The 18,889-nt window shown below is 35.7% G+C and overlaps 3 protein-coding genes across 3 annotated transcripts; 2 read left to right on the top strand and 1 right to left on the bottom strand.

Annotated features, from left to right (window-relative positions):
• Nucleotides 1-3,986, top strand: LOC104104946 (probable serine/threonine-protein kinase PBL7). Its single transcript, XM_009613164.4, has 5 exons — nt 1-356; nt 1,169-1,425; nt 1,601-1,790; nt 1,897-2,288; nt 3,373-3,986. The coding sequence occupies exons 1-5, from the start codon at nt 239-241 to the stop codon at nt 3,646-3,648; spliced, it is 1,233 nt and encodes a 410-aa protein (XP_009611459.1). The 5' UTR covers nt 1-238; the 3' UTR covers nt 3,649-3,986.
• A 734-nt stretch (nt 3,987-4,720) lies between these two features.
• On the bottom strand, nt 4,721-7,595 carry LOC104104945 (uncharacterized). The gene is made up of 3 exons (XM_009613163.4): nt 6,528-7,595; nt 5,146-5,688; nt 4,721-5,050 (listed from the first exon to the last, which is right to left on the bottom strand). Exons 1-3 carry the CDS (start codon nt 7,365-7,367, stop codon nt 4,952-4,954), a joined length of 1,482 nt encoding a protein of 493 aa, XP_009611458.1. The 5' UTR covers nt 7,368-7,595; the 3' UTR covers nt 4,721-4,951.
• A 58-nt stretch (nt 7,596-7,653) lies between these two features.
• LOC104104944 (uncharacterized) lies at nt 7,654-10,630 on the top strand. The gene is made up of 2 exons (XM_009613162.4): nt 7,654-8,483; nt 10,164-10,630. Exons 1-2 carry the CDS (start codon nt 8,028-8,030, stop codon nt 10,188-10,190), a joined length of 483 nt encoding a protein of 160 aa, XP_009611457.1. The 5' UTR covers nt 7,654-8,027; the 3' UTR covers nt 10,191-10,630.
• Nucleotides 10,631-18,889: the final 8,259 nt, after the last annotated feature.

The following is an 18,889-nucleotide window of genomic DNA, read 5'->3' as shown; positions in this document are numbered from 1 at the left end:
TATAAAATGGTTAAGCTATATGTTCTCTCTAATTTTTCTCTTCTTTCTCTCTATTTAAGGAAAAAACTGAGAGTTTTGTAACTCTTATCTATTATAGAGTTCTTCCATTCCCCATTTCACTGTTGGGTTCTGTTTTTTGAGAAAAAGAAGAGAGAACAAGAATTAGGTACGTGTAGAAAAATCATATTGAACAGAATATAGGCAGTGTCGTGGTTTTATAGATAGTTAAAAAAGAAATATGGGCTGTTTCCCTTGTTCTGGAGATGGAGATACATCAATCAAGAGACCGGAGAGAAAAATAATCCATACCAATAACCAATACAAAAGGGTTAATCATCAGCCTCAGCCTAAACAAGGTATGAGCTTTATACATGATTGATTCGTAAAGATTGTTCCTTTTTGTGCATTTTGGAAATTATAGTGTGGATTTTTGCCAACAACTTTTGTTCTGAATCAATTCCATCTCCCGTTTTGTGAATTTTTCGTTTGTATTGATTTGATCGTATGTTTTTATGGTTGCATGCATCTAATATTTGGCTAATCCTTTTAGAATAACTCTCATCGTTAGATCATAAATAGATGTAACATGTAAAAGTTCTATGTTCTGTATATACATTTACATTTGGTTTCGCGTTTAAAAACCAATGGTTTGTTTATGCAGCTCTCTTTATGCCTATTCTCTTTTTATGCATGTGAAATTCCTGACGTTTTTTGAAATTTCCATGGAAGGGATAAAATGGTTGAATATTTGATGGGCGTGTCGATTCTGCTTTTAGTGGCTTGAGTATTTTGAATCAGGGTGTTGTTGTATATTGAGCAGCAATTGCAGACGTCATTTCTTGGGTTTTCTGAATTTTCTCATTTGTTTTTTCAGCAAACTTGTTGGGTATGGTTTGGACTTTGGATGGTGGTGTTTGTTGTGGTACCATCGAGTACTATATTTTGTTGAAAATCTGATTTTGATATCTTTGTTGTATTTGTTTCTTCTCTTAATTTTGTCCTTTCTGTGTATGAATCTTTGTTTGAAATTCTTTGTGTATTAAAATGTGAGAATCTTTGCTGGAATCAGTATTCTGGCCGCTTACTATCCATGTGCTCTTTCGAAAGAGACCTCCTTTGTTTCAAACTCCCATGTTTTTGGTGCCTCTTGTTTTTTTGTGTGCCTTAGATACGCCGGTGGTGGCTAGTCACTTTAAATTTGTGAAGAATGAAGAGGCTAAAGATGCAAACCGATCTACGTCTAGGAAAGAAGGGGATTATAGCAACAACACCCCTCCCACAGATGGAAAAACTGGTGGTGCTAAGGCGCGGCGGTTTAAATTTGATGAATTAGTAGCTGCAACAGATAGTTTCAAAGAAGATTACTTCTTGGGAGAAGGAGGTTTTGGCAAAGTATACAAAGGTCATTTGCTGGATACTGGTGAGGTCAGCTCAACTCCATTCTTGTACTCCTACTTATCATCTTTCCTTTAAAGTCTGCAATAAACAACAGGATTATTTGCATGTCTCCTTTTTTTGTGAATTTATATCCCCTTCGATCTTGCAGTCAGTGAGTGGTTTAACATTAGGAATAATTTTATATTTATTTTTGCTAATGCAGATTGTCGCCATCAAACAACTTGATCCGAATGGATGTCAAGGAGTTAGGGAATTTGTTGTTGAAGTACAGACACTAAGTAAGGCTGACCACCCTAATCTTGTTAAACTAATTGGTTGTTGTGCCGAGGGAGATCAAAGATTATTGGTCTATGAGTACATGCCTCTCGGTTCGTTGGAAGATCATTTGTATGGTATGTTATAAGCAATTTTTTGCTTTTCATGTTACCTTGTTCCAATCTTAGCTCCCTCCATCCTGATAAACATGCCTATTTCGTTTGACTCTTTCAATGTGTGCAGACCCCTGGCCAAATCAAAAGCCTCTTGATTGGAACACTAGAATGAAGATAGCTGCAGGTGCTGCAAGAGGCTTGGAATATTTACATGACAAGATGAAGCCTCCTATAATATATCGTGATCTCAAATGCTCCAATATTCTGCTTGACGACGGGTACCATCCAAAGTTATCTGATTTTGGCTTGGCTAAAGTGGGTCCTAGTGGAGACAAGACTCATGTTTCCACCAGAGTGATGGGCACATATGGATACTGTGCACCAGATTATGCTATGACTGGCCAACTGACTTTCAAATCTGATATCTATAGCTTTGGAGTAGTTCTTCTGGAAATAATCACGGGTAGGAGAGCGATTGACTATACAAAATCTACCGCGGAGCAAAATCTGGTTGCTTGGGTGAGTTCCCTTTGTGTCTTATACCGTTGCCATGTGATATGTTTTTGTGGGTTTTCCTTGCCTCCTAGCAACTGAATTGACTATCATTCTCATTGCTATACCTAAATGGATCTAAGAGGAAATCGATGTTACTAAACTACTTCCAATCAATTTGTTGTTATTTGTACAAGTCTTTCAGTCACTGTTTATCGGAATGGAGGTTGTCTGTGGTTTAAGAGGACGAGATATGAGGCTCTTAACCTTTAAGAAATAGAGGTTTCTGCTTGCGAGAGTCGATATGCATTTACTGGAATCATCTTTCATCTTTGGTACATTTAAGGTGTCATGTATTGTTTGTTTTGCTGTCTGGATTTTCCAGAATGCCTCTATTTGTCTATACCAGCAATGGTTGGTTAGCGACTGCAGCCAGTTACAGAATTCAATGCTTACCAAAAAAAATTGGTTGCAAATGTCAATATTTTACCTTTTACTTCCACTACCTTCTCTTCTTCTTTTCATAGTAAACATTGTACATAGTTGGGCAGCTAGGTGAATAAGTGCTGGTGCAAACGTTTCATTGAATCTAGAGTGCTTAATGTGAGTGATCATTCTTTTATGACTCATAAAAAGTTGCTGTTCATTTCTTGCAAACTTGTAAGAACAGTACAGTGCCAATTTGAAATATAATACTGCTTAAGGACTTAGATATCTGTTGATATAGTGTAAATATGCATATTCTTATCTTGCCCGCAATATCAGAGAAACAGCTGAAATTAGTTCCAGTTGCTGCAATTTAATTTTGTTTTGTTGGATGATTATGTTGTTATCTGTGTATGTTTGCAAATCAAATTTACGCTTTGTTTCCTGATAGAAGAAACTGCTGACGAACTGCTTTGTTAACATTATGACACCCTTTCAAGATTTGAGATTAATCAGGAGTGAACTAAGGCAGCCATATTGAACTTTTGCATATATGCTACTGAATCCTTCATTGTCGGCTCTATTACCATGTTGGAAGTGTGTGACCACCTCATCTAAAAGCTTAAACTGTTAGTGAAAGGTACACTCTTTTATATTTTCAAGAGATGCCACTCTTCTTTTGCAGGCAAGACCATTATTTAAAGACAGGAAGAAATTCTACAAGATGGCAGATCCAGCACTTGAAGGTCAATATCCAATTAGGAGCTTATACCAAGCTCTTGCAATTGCCGCAATGTGTGTCCAGGAACAACCTAATATGCGTCCTCCCATTGTTGATATTGTCACTGCTTTGAACTACCTTGCCTCCCAAAAATATGACCCTGAAACTGAGCCTCCTATCCGAAAGTCCACCAAAAGCCAATCTTTTCACAATTCTAAAACAGATGAAGAATCCTGGTAATGGTGATGGACATGGTAACAACAGAGCTTGAGGACTAAAATAAGAGAAGAACACACAAAGTTACGCGGTTGTCATCTTTTTTTTGTCACATAAATTACAGGTGCAGCTTTAAAATCATATAATGGACATAATAAAGATGTCCTATGGCAGCAATCTTCTGTATATTAGTCCCCAACTTATATGGCACTATGGTGTAAATCCAAGTTCCACTTCGTAGTATATATGTAAAAACTCGACGCTTCAATGATATACTAGAATAACAACAGCTATGTCTCAATCCCAGGTATTTTGTATTGTGAGGATTCATCATAAATAGAATAGTTTTTATGTTGGCTGTCCGCTTGTGGGAGCTCTCCTCTTTTATTCTGGCTTCAAACTGGCAATGAGTAAACTTTTTAACAGAAAATTCTTCAATGTTGTCGATGAACTGCTCAATTTTATTATCTTAAAAATAAAATAAAGAAACATAAAATTTTACCTTAAAATCGGACAGTTTCACAAAAGGATGAAAATAGATCTCGCATAAGAAATGGAAAAATAATTATGCTCAACGACATTCCTCTGTATCCGACTGATAACCATCTTCATTTTGCAATTGTGGTCATCAAATAATAGCTGTTTGTTTGTAATTATTGCTCGTTGACTCTTTAAATAGGTGTCTCTTAGGGTGAATTCATTAGAAAAGGTAGTCTAGATTCTAGAGTTTCACCATCTTTATTCCTTTTGATCTGTTCCAAACTGGAGAAGTAACATGAAAGTACCGAGTAGGAATTACTATTGTTTCAACCAGAATTAGTGGGCAATGTCTCAATTATACTTAAAAGTCATTCCTTCATTTCTGGATTCTCTTTGTTCCTAAAAATCATTCTTAGTAGTTCCTAAGGATGCAATTTTTGCATCTGGATCATTCTCTCAAGGATGAAGAATGGAGGAGCAGTTGGTGAAAATTGTTGAAGAAATTTGTGTTATTATCTCTATGTTTTATATTCTGATTGTGTTTTCGGAAGAATTTTCTGGACATATTTAGGTTGGAATTTAACTTTTCATGCGGTTAACATAGCTTTGCAGTATGTTGGTTAAAATTTGTATATTGCTTTTACTAGCTGAAGCAAAATACATTTTGGCTATCCACTGTTAGTCTAGTATAGCTTATCTACGCTTTCTAGTACTAGCATCATTTAAGTTGCAAAATTATAAAATTTTCTGTTCTCAACATAAAATATTTAAATTCCTCCTATCCTAATCTACAGCTGATGAGTACAAAAAATTAGAGTAAGAAAAACTATAGCCCTCCTTCTAACAGCTACATTTCACTGGTTTCACCTTTTCCGCAACTGTCTATCCAAATGTACAAATTGGAGTTGTTTGACGGTAGAACTTTACAACAATCCCTTCTCGGTGCCTGCAAAACATTAATATAATCCACTTAGTACATACTCCTAAGGGATCAATGTTCAGAAATTTTACATGGAGGTAACAAGAAGAGCGACAACTTACTTTTTGCCAACGATTGTTATCAGGCCTTTTCAAGACAACAATGGCGTTGATATTCTCAGGTGACTCAATTTTCCACCTGCAATAAGGATACGACTCTCTATGACGATGGTAAATCCCAACGATCTGATTTTTGCTTCGATCAAATTTGGCTGTGCTAATGTAGTAGACGAAAGGCTTCTGGCACGGGTGCTTAGTCACAGGCCTAGTGTTGAATGCATAGGCTGTGTAATCAGCTCTTTTATACCAGTTAAGAAATGTTCTTGTGGGCATTTCTAATTCTCTGGGAGAGATATTACCCCTTGTGATCTGAACCACATAACCCCATGACACTGAAATAGACCAATATTTTTGCTTGTCGTAGCAGATTGACTGCTGCATTATGCTGGCTGTGTCATATTTCATCGATTCAAAAAGGCGTTGGAGTCCATCAACTCTGCTCATTCTTGGGACAATAGGATCCACTACATCTAGATGGTGAATTGATACTAGAGGTGTTACAGGATGTGCTCCCAATAGCCCTAGCAAGTTCCCATACACATCATACTATACTACCACAAAGAAAAATTCATCAACTTCAGTTAAAAGTACTTTTATATATAGGATGCATAGAAAAATGATGTATTTTCAATAAGGAGTTGATGGTCAGAAAATGAAATGAGAGTCAGTTTCTCATTTACTTGGATTGTTTGGTATCATGCATAAAACTTTGGTTACGACTCTTATGAACAATTGGCCTGTATATGTAAACAAGTTCTACACACTATCAGTCTATTTTACTCGGTTATAACAGCTTATTTACAACATTTATGTTATCAAATTAGGATTACTATAAACAATTACATGTTATTTTAAGTAATATTAAAAAAAAAACTCTATATTGTCAATGCACATTCGAACAATACCAGAAGAACAAGTTTGGGTATATATATGCTCCAAAATAATGCGGTAGAAAAACAAGACTTCCATCCAATTAACATGAATCAAGAATGATTGTCGAAGCCTTTATTTTCCAGATTATTAATCACACTTATTATGGAATGTTACCTATAGTTATCTTTTAAGCGACATGATAGCGCAAAAATTCTTTTATACTATTAGTGTATAGAAGTTAAACTGGATGAACGATACAAAAGGAAGAGCTTGTGTATGATCCAAAAAATATGCTAGGAAAACAAGAATGTCATTCAATTAACATGAGTCAAGAATGTAAATATAAGGTTAAATTTTTTCACGTATATATATTAAGCGTTGAATTTCCGTAGCTTTTTTGCGGGTTTACATTTTTTTTATCTTTTGAATCCCCTTGATGAAAATCCAGCTTCCGTCACTTTACATGAGTCAAGAATGGTGCTCAATAAAGCTTAATATAAGAGGTTAATTACCTGATGAAATCCAGGTTCTCGCGTAAGAGGGACACCAAGCTCAGCCATACAAGCTTGAATTCGATCATCACTTCCATATAATCCAGGGTATCGCTGAATGCAACGATCTTGAATTTTCTCTAACTCTTTAGCCAATGGATAACTAATAGCAAATCCACCCCCACCATAAGCCATGGCATATGAAAAAAATATGTTCTGAATATGACTTTCTGAAGAGCTCCCAATGTAATAATACTGGTTATGATCATATTTTGAAAGCACTCTCACAACATTATCCACAGCAAATACTGTGTCATCATCTCCCATTACAAACCATCTCACATCTTTAAGACCTAACCTTAATGTCTCCGAAACTACACGTGAAATCCTAAGAGCCGATCTGTTCCCCTGTCGATTTGTGTACAAAAACTTACTTGTGTTCCCTGAAATACGAATTTCAGGTAAGCCTTCGTTTTTCTTAATTGTAACATTTTTATCTAACCAAACAACACCTCTCATTTCCCCTGGCTTCCACCATAATTTTATGTACTCTTTTCTTTTATCCCACAAATTTGAAGACGCGGCTATTCCAAATACAATGTGTTGTGGCCCTGTTTCAGGCTCCCCTGAAATTTTTTGAAAAGATGAGTTTTTGGAATGAGAAGGTGGAGGTGGAGGGAGAGAAAAAGCTTCTTTTGTGGATAAATCTGAGGAAGAATTCGTACATTCAGAATCTTTATTGAGAATTAGGGTGAAAGAGTAAAGAAGATAGATGATTAATAAGGTGATAAATAGCCAAGTTACAGTTTTGCGAAGGTAGATGAGGCCAAATGCAGGCCGTTGAGAAGAAGCAGAAGTCATTATTATTATTATTATTGCTAAAACGATTCATTAAGTTTGTTTGTTTTAGAGTTACTAAGTGTTATGGTGCTGAATTCCCTGTGTGTCAATTGAGATGAATTGCGGTAGAGTAGGAGGAAGAAGAAAGTGAGTGATGGAGAAGGAGGTTGGATTGAGAGGTGCTCGGATCTAACTAGGTGGGAGAGGAAGAGAGGAATTTTCTCAAGTTTGTTTCATGAACTTTTTTTTTTTAATTTTAAAAGAGCCTAGATAATTCTTTTATTGTGGATATGATCATGTTATGAATCAACTCCAACCTAATATTGGGTTGAGAAGAGCTATTGGGACGAGAAGAAGTCAGAGGGCCAGAATGTCTTCAAAAAGATTAATTTGGGATCCAGGCCCACAAGGTACAATTAAGAACGGTTAAAAGGGACTAGCGGTTAGCAAGAAGGGGGTTATTGGAATTGTAATCTGGAAAACTCCTCTCTCCCGGTCTCTCTCTCCCTCGTCTATTTCTCTCTGTGGCTCTGTCTCCTCATCTCCTTTCTTTATGTTACTATTTCCTTAGTCTATGACTATATCCTTTGCATTTCTATTATAATCAGTTTATTTGGAAGTTTAATCAAGGCATCGTTTTGTTGAGTTCATAACATTGGTGCTTTCGTTGATTTGGACTCCATGGATTTCTACTCTTCTACCGTTGTCAACTATCACCATAACGTCATCCATAATTTGATGATGGCGATAATGGATAATAACTCACGTATGCTCAAACTGCTGGACAAAATGGAGAACAAGTTGTCTGCCTCTTCCAAGAAGATCCCTGAAGCTCCAGAGTATACGGATGTGGTTGTGTCTTTGGACGATAAGTACGAATCAGATCAGTTCTCTGCAGCAGAGATTAATTCTAATTTGGATAAAGAGCACTCTAGCCCTGCGAATAATTTCGAAGTACTTATTGAGATGGTGGAAACTAAAATTGACGAGGAGAAAAATTCAAAAGGCTATGATAGCAAGGTGTTTGCTGAAATACTCGATAAGAAAATTGACATGAAAGTCGAAGATTCGCTGAAAACTGATTCAGTAAAGCCTGAAACCCAAGTGTTCGACGAAATGTTTCAAACCATTTCTCCAGTTAAGTGTTATTACCTTGACCCTGTCATGTTTCATAATCCACTAGCACAACCTTGTATGCTTTCAGCTTGCGGTCACGATCAACTTATCGGCAGAGGTGCATTTGATTACTTAAGTGTTCTTGATCATGCTAAACTTATATTATCCTTGCATCGATGTCCACCTGATCAATTTAAATAATTATGCTTTCCATTTGATCTTGGTTCTAGTTTGTTTACCACATTCCTGGGAACTACAAGAAATGATATATATTGTGGTGCTTTGAGCATATTGAACTATGATAAGTTTATGACATTAACCATGTGGAATTCTTGCATTTAACCTTTGAAACTTCAGTTCAGACGTACAAACCGAGTGCGCAAATATGTTTTCTTAGCACTCAGTCCAGTTAGTCTAGTGCGACATATGTGGATGGGGCGATCGAATGCGCCACTTGAAGAAACTGATCTAGAATGTTTCTATACTTTTGAGCTTGAGAAAGCTAGGCGATGGAAGGGTCTTGAGTTTTTCCTCGTTGGGGGAAATGATTATGGACTTGGTATGATCTTCTATAGGCCTATGATGATTGATGTAGCAAATAGTGAGCTCCTCATGCTTATGAGTAACATTGTAGCAACTTTTGGGAAGCTTGAGATCACGGCTAAAACTATGCACATGACCGAGGCTACCAACAAGGCTAACTACACCAATATAGTGAGCATTAGAAGTCTTGGAAAAAGTGTGGTGAAGAAGATATTTGCGGATAATTCTGATCCACATTCACCTTCTGATCTTGACAATATTTCCAATGATATTTTTAGAACTGAAAGCTCCTTTGGATCTTATATCCCTAGAGCTATTACTGGTAGGGTCAAGATGACATTATCTAGTGGAAAAGTTAGTGGAAATATTTTTCTGAAATATTATGCCTCAGGTGGCTTGCAAGAAGGAAATAATATTTTCTTGTCTTGTGCCATATCTGATATGTTTAGCATACGGGGTGCTTGGTTAATTTTTAAAAAAATGCTAGGGAAATTCCCACTAAGGTGGATTATAATTGATGCTTATACTCCATATAGTAGTACTGAAAAGGCTGTTGAATCTTTGGAGTTCATGGGCAACAAAGCAAGGATACCTAATTATGACCTTCGTATATCCGGAGCAATTGTTTCACTACGTAGCCTAATACATCTACTGATAATGTTGCAGGATTTTGTAAGAACATGAACCTATTGTGCTGCAAAGATTGAGAACCATATTTCATTACGTAGTTTGGTAATACTTTTTGTTGGTGTTGGTAGTGGCATATTATCCTTAATTGTAGTTCAGGCTGGTGCAAAGCATGTCTCTGCCATAAGGCATCTCAAATGGTGGCATATGCATAAAAACTTATTGCTGAAAATTCGTCCGTGAAGCAACATTTAACCTTACTCAAAAGAAAGGTTGAATTATTGAAAATAAGTTCCATGGCTGCAGTAATTCCTCAAATCACTGGTTTATCAGATTTTTTACAATGCTTAAGTTTCTTGGTTTCCAGCTATATGTTAGGTCCCAGATGTCGTTGTTCATTGCACCTATGGCTTGCATATTACTTGTGGCTTGGTATAATGATGAGTTAGGATTTCATTTCGATCTTTCTACTGCTCGATTGTTGCCATCGTTGACTAGTTGGGCTCAACAGTCTTCATGTGAAATTAACAGGGTGCTCTATGGTTGGCAAAGCTCTAAAAGAAAGGCAGAGAGTCAAAACTCCTTATCTTTCCTCATCAATGTTCGCCTTACTTGAACCTTAAGGACAAGGTTCTTATTGAGGATGTAAATATTGTTATGAATCAGCTCCAACCTAATATTGGGCTGAGAAGAGCTATTGGGCAGAGAAGAAGCCAGAGGGCCAGAAGGTCTTCAAAAAGGTTAATTTGGGATCTAGACCCACCAGGTACAATTAGGAACGGTTAAAAGGGGCTAGCGGTTAGCAAGAAGGGGTTATACGAATTGTTATATGGAAAACTCCTCTCTCCCGGTCTCTCTCTCCATCGTCTATTTCTCTTCGTGGCTCTGTCTCCTCATCTCCTTTCTTTCTGTTACTATTTTTTTAGTTTATGACTATATCCTTTGCATTTATATTATAATCAATTTATTTGGAAGTTTAATCAAGGCAGCGTTTTATTAAGTTCATAACACATCATATATATCTTACTATATTAAAAGTCCCCCAACTAAAAAGTTGAATTACTAAAATGCCTTAATAATATATACTTATATTTAATAATAATTATTATTATTTAAGAAATATCAAAAAATATTAAATTATATTGTATCTTGTATAAATTGTCGTGTTCTTTCAATAGTAACTAATTTTAAACAAATTATTTGGCCTTTACAAAGAATTACTTTAAAAAATTGAATGCCTTGATTTGAAGGGTTGTGTTCCTTCAAATTACCAAAATAACTTTTAAAAACTAAAGTCTTATCTATTTAAAAGCTTTCATTTGAAGTAAATAAAATATGCAATGAGAAAAGAATCCGAATTATTTCATCACCGCTTACACAAACTTGTCCAACGTAAACTAATTTCAACAACAAGCAATAGTAACTCTTCTTATTGATTTGACTGTACTTCATGTGTAACGGCTTACTGATTTCAACAATAGGCAATAATATTTCTTCTTAAACACATTCTGTGAATTTTCATTACGAAGAATATTTTCATTCTATTGTCTGAAGTCTTATATTCCGATTCTAAAGTTCATTTTTTGGGTTCAGTTTTTGAGATAGTTGTTAGGTGTTTGTACTAATTTTCTTATCATATTTGATTTTCCTATCTCTCGAAGGAAAGAGCAACATATTTACCATAATTGGGTTTTCCTTCTCGTAGAAGAAAATTATAAATCTTCCATATTGGCTAGTCTTTTTTCTTGTAGGGAAAGGTTTTAGACCTCTATAAATTAAGGATCCTTCCTTTTCATTCATCAGCATCCACAATGTAGCCATATTAGGTTTGAGAGTCGTGTTTAGGGGGAGAACTTTACGGGACAAGTGTTAGTGTGTTACTTGTGTTTGCCTCTTCGTGAGGTTGTTCTCTCGATATTTTGTACTCTCTTTAATATAGTGGATTGCTCATCTCCGCCGTAGACGTAGGTCAATTGACCGAACCACGTTAAGTGTTTGTGTCTCTTTTGGTATATTTCTCGTTTGCTGTCTGATTTATCGTCGTTCAAGGTTTGCATTACTAGCTTCCGCATGATACCTGACTTCCTAACAATAGGAAAAAAAAAAATTATAGAGTGCAACTTTCATTTCTTTAGTAGGTATTGTATTATCGAATTCTCATTAAACCATTTGCATAGAGTGGAAAATTACTATCCTCAAAATAGTTTTCTTGACACGCGTCACCTACATCTTTTCATATTTTTCATTAAAATTCTCTTGCATAATTTTACTATTTTAATTTTTTTTTTAAATTTCTACGACATATTTAGTGACATTAATGTTTATGCAAATGGTGGCAAAAATGTAGATATCGTTTAATAGCAACATATTGATAATATTATGCTACTGGGTCACTATTGTTTTGGTTAGATAGAGGCAGTACAACACAAGGAAACATTCAATCTATATTTATTTTCTTGAGGTAAGATACCTGTATCGACTTGATAAATAACTTTAAGGTCTATTTGAAGAGTCAGAAAAGTATTTGATCCAATTCTAGGGAAGAGTGGTAGTTTTGATTTTGAATTGTCAATATGTTAGTCGTTCGGAAAAAAAACTAGTCTTTCTATGAATTATAATTCATTTCTTGATAATTTTATACAGAATTTTATGAGTTCTATTCTTTTGTTTGTTATTGTATGACACTGAAAACTTCGTATTATAAACTAAAGTTCTTTCGTATTTTTTCCAAGGCTGGAGAATTAAAACGGAGTAATGCTCATAGTTGTCAAAATTCAAAAAGCAAAGAAAATAAAGGAAGATTGAGAAAAAAGAAAAAAGAAACAAATTCGAAGTGAAGGAAATTTTGGACCTATACCGATTGTGTCAGTTCGCTCTTCGCTGTTTTTGGCATTTAGCCTTTTCTTTCATAAATAATAATACTCCTAATAGTTTGAAAATACATTAAAGTTTTGAAAGTATCTTTTAACATTTGAAATATATATATATATATAATATTAACCAGAAAAAAAGAAATTAATTTTACAATTGTTAATTGCAGATACTAATTGCTCATCCATTTTAAATGATTATTTTTGGGACCACATTTGGTTGAAGTTTGAAAAATTAGTATTTGGAGTTAAATTTGAAGTTAAAATTGTGTTTGACATGAATTTTACTTAGAGAAAAAGTTAGATCATTTGTGAGTGAAACATTACTTCCTTGAGATACTCAAACAAAACTTTTAGGTTCAAAAAATATTTTATTTAAATTAAATTATTGATAAAATTGTATAATAAACATTGAATTACAAAAAATGTGTGTTCAAATGCTCTTAGTCTTATAACTCAAAAAAAGTTCTTAAAGTATGAATATGATAAAAATTCAGTATTTTACAATACAAACTTTATGATAGTAATATGAGATAAATATGCAACAGACGTTCAGAAAGACTAGTAACTAACTATGTAAGAGGTTATTAAGTAGTATGCACAAATATTTAGCTCTGTTCCAGTTACATTGGCTTGGCTTTTCGGACAAGCAGATAGCACATGACCAAAAGATTTTACACCCATGAGTTAAGGCACCACCCTTCTTTCCGACCCGGATTGGAAGACTTTTTCATATACTGAGATTTTGGGTCTTCATGAGTAGTTCTTGTCGACGATCCCTTGAAAGAAGTCCTTTGTTGAGCCGGCTTTCGGCCCTGACAAAAGACTTGCAAGCTTGAATCCCTATAAAAAGTATGTCCCAACAATTTAGCCTAACAAGAGTGGGTTGCTCTAGTGGTGAGCACCCTCTACTTCCAATCAAGAGGTTGTGAGTTTGAGTCACCTTAAGAGCGAGGTGGAGAGTTCTTGGAGGGACGGAACCGAGGGTCTATCGGAAACAGTCTCTCTACCCCAGGGTAGGGGTAAGGTCTACATACATACTACCCTCACTAAACCCCACTAGTAAAATTATACTGGATTGTTGTTGTTGTTGGGGTAAAAATTAAGTTTCTATTGAATTGAGTAAGATCCTTTTGAATAGAAAATGCCCATAAAAAAAAAATTTTTAGAGAAAAATAAAAAAAATGCGAATTTCCCTATTGATTAACCTCTGAATCGGATAAGATTCGTACTTTCCTTAATGAACTCATAACAAACGTCTCATCGATTAAGACCACCATGGCATGTGACCTTTCTCGTGGATGACCATCATATAATTTCCCCAACCCTTAATTAGTTGAATAAGGAAGTTGAAATATTATTGGAGAAAGTTTGACAGTGTATTTATAGAATTAAGTAATTTATAATGTAATTACAAGTCACTTTCTATGATAAGTAGGAGTAATTGGTAATTTCAGACCAATTTCTATGATAAGAATTAAATTGTAATTAATCTGCTAGCATATATTAAACTACACTAACAATGACACAGTTACATAGTGTCACGATTCAAAATTTATCATAGACCGTGATGGCGCTCAACGTCGTTGTTAGGTAAGTCAACACTTAATTATTTATTTTATTATTTTTAAAACCATGAATCTTATATAGATAGAGAGGTCAGTGCATTGAAATAAATCGTAGTTACCTACAGTTTTGTTAAAATAATAAGTAAAAGTGTATCAATATAAAACAATCCATAACAAATTCTAGAACACCCCTAAAATCCGGTGTCATAAGTGCATGAGCATCTACTAGAAGGTACAATAAAAATACAACATATGTCTGGAATACAAGTTAGACAGGAAAAATATAAATAATTCTGATGGAGATTCTGTATGTTGCGGATCGTAACATGGGATGCAGCTCACAGTAAAGTCCCCACAATAGTCGTGCCTTTGCGCCCAAAAGACCATCAGAAATATATATACCTGCACAATAAGTGCAGAAGTATAACATGAGTACGTAAATCAACGCGTACCGAGTAAGTATCTAGCTTAACCCCGAAGAAGTAGTGACGAGGGGTCGACATCGACACTTACTAGTGGTCCCATAAATCAAGTACAACAGAAAGTAAACAAGAATGAGGCATGGTAAATAAACAATATAAGTACGTGGTACGATCCTCCTCCGAACAGTAAACACAACTATCAATTATCGGTTACCTTCTCAATCGGAGTATATATATAAAATAGTCCCCACCAGATAAGTCGTCATAATTCAAATCAGAAAAACTCACGGATACACTGGATTCTTGTCAAATATTGCGCACGATTCTGTCGAGGCGAACGACACGATCCCACAAGAGTGTTTCATGAAGTTGACGAGGCGAACGACCCGATCCTATAAGAGTATTTTATAGAAATAACGAGGCGAACGACCCGATTCCATAAGAATAAGATACATGATATTGTCGAGGCGAACGATCCAATCCCAAAAGAATATGATACCGCCGAGGCGAACAACCCGATCCCATAAGAATATGATACTGCCGAAGCGAACGACCTGATCCTATAAGAATATGATACTGCCTAGGCAAACGGCCCAATCCCATTAGAATAAGAACCTTTGACGGGTCCTTGACCCCACTCACGAATATACGTGTGATTTATGAAATTTAAGGAAGCTTTTTGATGAAAATGCACAATGCAACAAAAATTCGTAGGGGAAAGCACAATTATTTCGCGGCTAATCAAGTAGCTAGTTAAATCTATACAATAGCGAGTCTGTCAATCTACGCAAACCTAGTCTCAGGTCGTAACACAAAATAAAGGAATTAAATAGGCAAAGATAACTCAATTAGTACAATTAAATCATGGCGTGAACCTAAGTCTACCCGAATATAATCAGAAATTCTAGCATATGCACGGATACTCGTCACCTCATACGTGCGCAGCTCCCATAACATGTAGCATATAACAAGAATAACACCTACGAAGTAAATTCCCCCTCATAGAGTTAGACATGAGACTTACCTCGCTCCGAAGGTCCATAACCGGCTCCAACGCCTCTCTAACACCTCAAACCAAATGCCCGTTGATCCAAAATTAGTCAAACAATCACGAAAACCAATAAAAATATGCTCCAACATCATAATTAATTAGATTATAATAATTTTCAACTCTGCTCAAAAAGTTAACGAGGTCAACCCTCTGGCCCACATGCCCGAATTTCTAAAATTTTCAAAAATAAATATTACCCACAACACCACAAACTCAAATATATAATGTATTCATATTTCCATTTCCAAAATCGTGGTCAAAATCCAAAATAATCAATTTTAGGATTTTCTCTTAAAATCCCAAAATCTCCATAATTTTCATGTATAAATCCGTATATAACTCATGCATTTAACTTGTAATAAGTGGAAATCACTTACCTCGCGTTTCTTGAAGAATAACTCCTCAAATTAGCTCCCCAAATTCGGCAAACCAAGTAAAAAATGAGAGAAATGAGAGCCAGGTCTCGATTTAAAAGAACCCCTCTGCCCAGCGATATTTCGCACCTGCCACCACACAATCGCACCTGCGGCCACACAGTCTCACCTACGACTCCGCACTTGCGGAAAAATCTATCGCAGGTGCGGTTCCCTCTAAGTAGACAAATTCGCTTCTACAGAGTAATTCCGCTCGTGCGGGACCGCTTCTGTAATCAAAATCCCGCTCCAGTGCACTCGTACATGCGGAGCCCTTCCGCTTCTGTGACTCTAGCCCGACCAGTTCATTTCCGCTTCTACGGAATATTTTTCGCATCTACAGGCTCGCAGATGCGGAAATTTCCTCGTATCTGCGGCCTTTCCTAGCTCCAATAAACTTACGCTTCTACGACCACCTCACTGCACCTACAGTCTCACACATGTGACCAAAACCGTGCGATTACACCAGAAGCCTGAACCTTAAGAAATTATTTAAGTCCAAAATTTGATACGATTTCAATCCAATTCGCACCTGGAGCCCCCCGGGACTCCAACCAACCATACCAACACATCCTAAAACATGATACGAATTTAGTCGAAACCTCAAATCACGCCAAACAACATCAAAACTATGAATTGACGATTGAAACCTTTCTTTAAAGTTTCAAACTTTTAAACTCGCTGAACGCGTACGAATTATACTTAAACATCCCGGAATGACGCTAAATTTTGCGTGCAAGACATAAATTATGATACGAACCCATTCCAAGGCTCAAAACCTATAAACGGATATCGATAACATCAAAATTCACTTCAAATCAAACTTAAGAAATCCTTAAACTTTCAAAATGCCAACCTTCCATAATAAGCATTGAAATGCTCCTGGGTGACCCGATACTCAACACGAACATACGCCCAAGTCCGAAATTATCATATGAACCTATGGAAATCTTCAAATCCCGATTCCGAGTTCGTTTACTCAAAAGTCAAACCCTTGGTCAACTCTTCCAACTTAAAGCTTTCGAATTGAGAATTACCTTTCGAAACAACTCCGAACATCCTGAAATTCAATTCTGACTACTCGTATAAGTCATAGTACATGAATTGAAGCTACTCAAGGACTCAAACCGCCGAACGACATGTTAGAGCTCAAAACGACCGATCGGGTCATTACACATAGTCTCAAGGATGCTCAAGGGAATATTCTTCGCCAAAATATTATACTGTGTATATAGGCCAAACATCATATTTTATGGGTATATATATTATATTTTGAATATTTTTTATACACTTGAGAAAGATTGGCTAGCGGTAAAGAGTGTTCAAATTGAGTTAGAGTTCATGAGTTTAAATCCTTATGTTAACATTTATTTATCTGCCCATTTAGTTTTTCAAAACTAAACGTAGACCACATTAGTCTAAACATTTCCTAATAAATATCTCTTCAAGTTTAATATTTGCGTAAAAACAAACGAGCAATCTTAAAAATAGTTTTTAAACTAAAGTTATTTATTAAATAAATCTTATAATTAAAAGTCAAGCTCTACAAAAAATTTAACAAAACGATCTCTATAAACCCTCTCGACTCTCTCTTTCTTTTGGTATCATGCTTACTTTTATTAGTAAAATTTTTGTTGTTCTCTTTTTTGTGTTAATTTCAAATTATAAAATTGCAGTTCTATTATAGAGTATTTTATGGTTTAGCTTTTTCTTTTTTTAAAGTACCCCAGACAGAAGTTTGGGAGGTATTGTATTTCCAAAAAGGTGCAGTGAGGGGGGCTAAACCTGACCTCTAAAAAGTAATACAACTTGGTGATTTGTATCACCCAAAAAATAGTAGGAGGTATGTACTAAAAGTCCTCCCCACTGAAAGTGCAATATGTACATATTCAACTAACAAAAAAGTTGCACTTGCCGTATTTTATTCTAATACTTGGCATTTGCCATTTATCTAAGATAAAAGGGCCTTTAGCTTCTTTAGGGAGTTGCCGGAATGAGTGAAATATCACAGCTTGATTTTTTGTTGAGGCAAGCTTAGCTAAATAATCAGCTACATGGTTTCCCTCTTTATAATAGTGTTGGACAGTTACACTTATATTTCAGACAATGCCTATAATCTTGTTCGCCACCATCTTTAGCTTCATGTTATTTGTTCCTCTCTGGTTAAATATATTAACAATGATTGTTGAGTCAAGTTCAAGAGCAAAATTAGTGAATCCTAATTGATTGTACCATGTCCCTCCAAACTCAGCGGCTAAGGCTTCGGCCATATTGTTGTTGTCGCAGTTAGCATGTATTTACATATTTAAAATCAGGTATACCAACCTTAGCCAAACACTCCCACACTTTTAGAAATTTGAAAAGGCCATGATATAATCACCATTATCATCTCTGATTATGCCTCCTATGCCAACTTTCTCACTCTCCTAGGTTTGCACAGGTCTCAACTTTTCCACTCTGCTTCATAGAGTAGGCCATTGAAGTGAAGCATCTCCATTAGGCATAAACTTAGCTATAATGGACTTGATAGTCCATATTACTTGGTATTTCATGAAGTTGAGTTGAAATTTTTTCTATATGCTATATCTACATGAGCTTCTCTGTTTCCATAGTTCCCAGCATATGACAGTAGGTGCAACTTGAAGAATCAAGCCATAAACTCTGTTGTTTGTTTTTTCTTCCCACCATATTTTGGAGATTGCAAAAATAGGGGCATGTTGGTGCCTAATCCCCATTGGGTTGATAATTGTATTCCATATATACATTGCTACTTCACTGTCTATGAACACATGTTGTATGATCTCCACCTGTGAAAAACTACAACAAGATCATCTATGTGTGATGTTAGTACCAAACCTACCAATCATGTCATCAAAAGAAAATTTTCTTTTAAATAATCTCCAAGTTAGAAAAGATATTTTAAAGGGAATAAA

Source organism: Nicotiana tomentosiformis, chromosome 6 (genome assembly GCF_000390325.3).
Source record: "Nicotiana tomentosiformis chromosome 6, ASM39032v3, whole genome shotgun sequence".
NCBI lineage: Eukaryota > Viridiplantae > Streptophyta > Magnoliopsida > Solanales > Solanaceae > Nicotiana > Nicotiana tomentosiformis.
The sequence above is the reverse complement of the archived record's forward strand: the minus strand, read 5'-3'. Positions and strand labels throughout refer to the sequence as shown.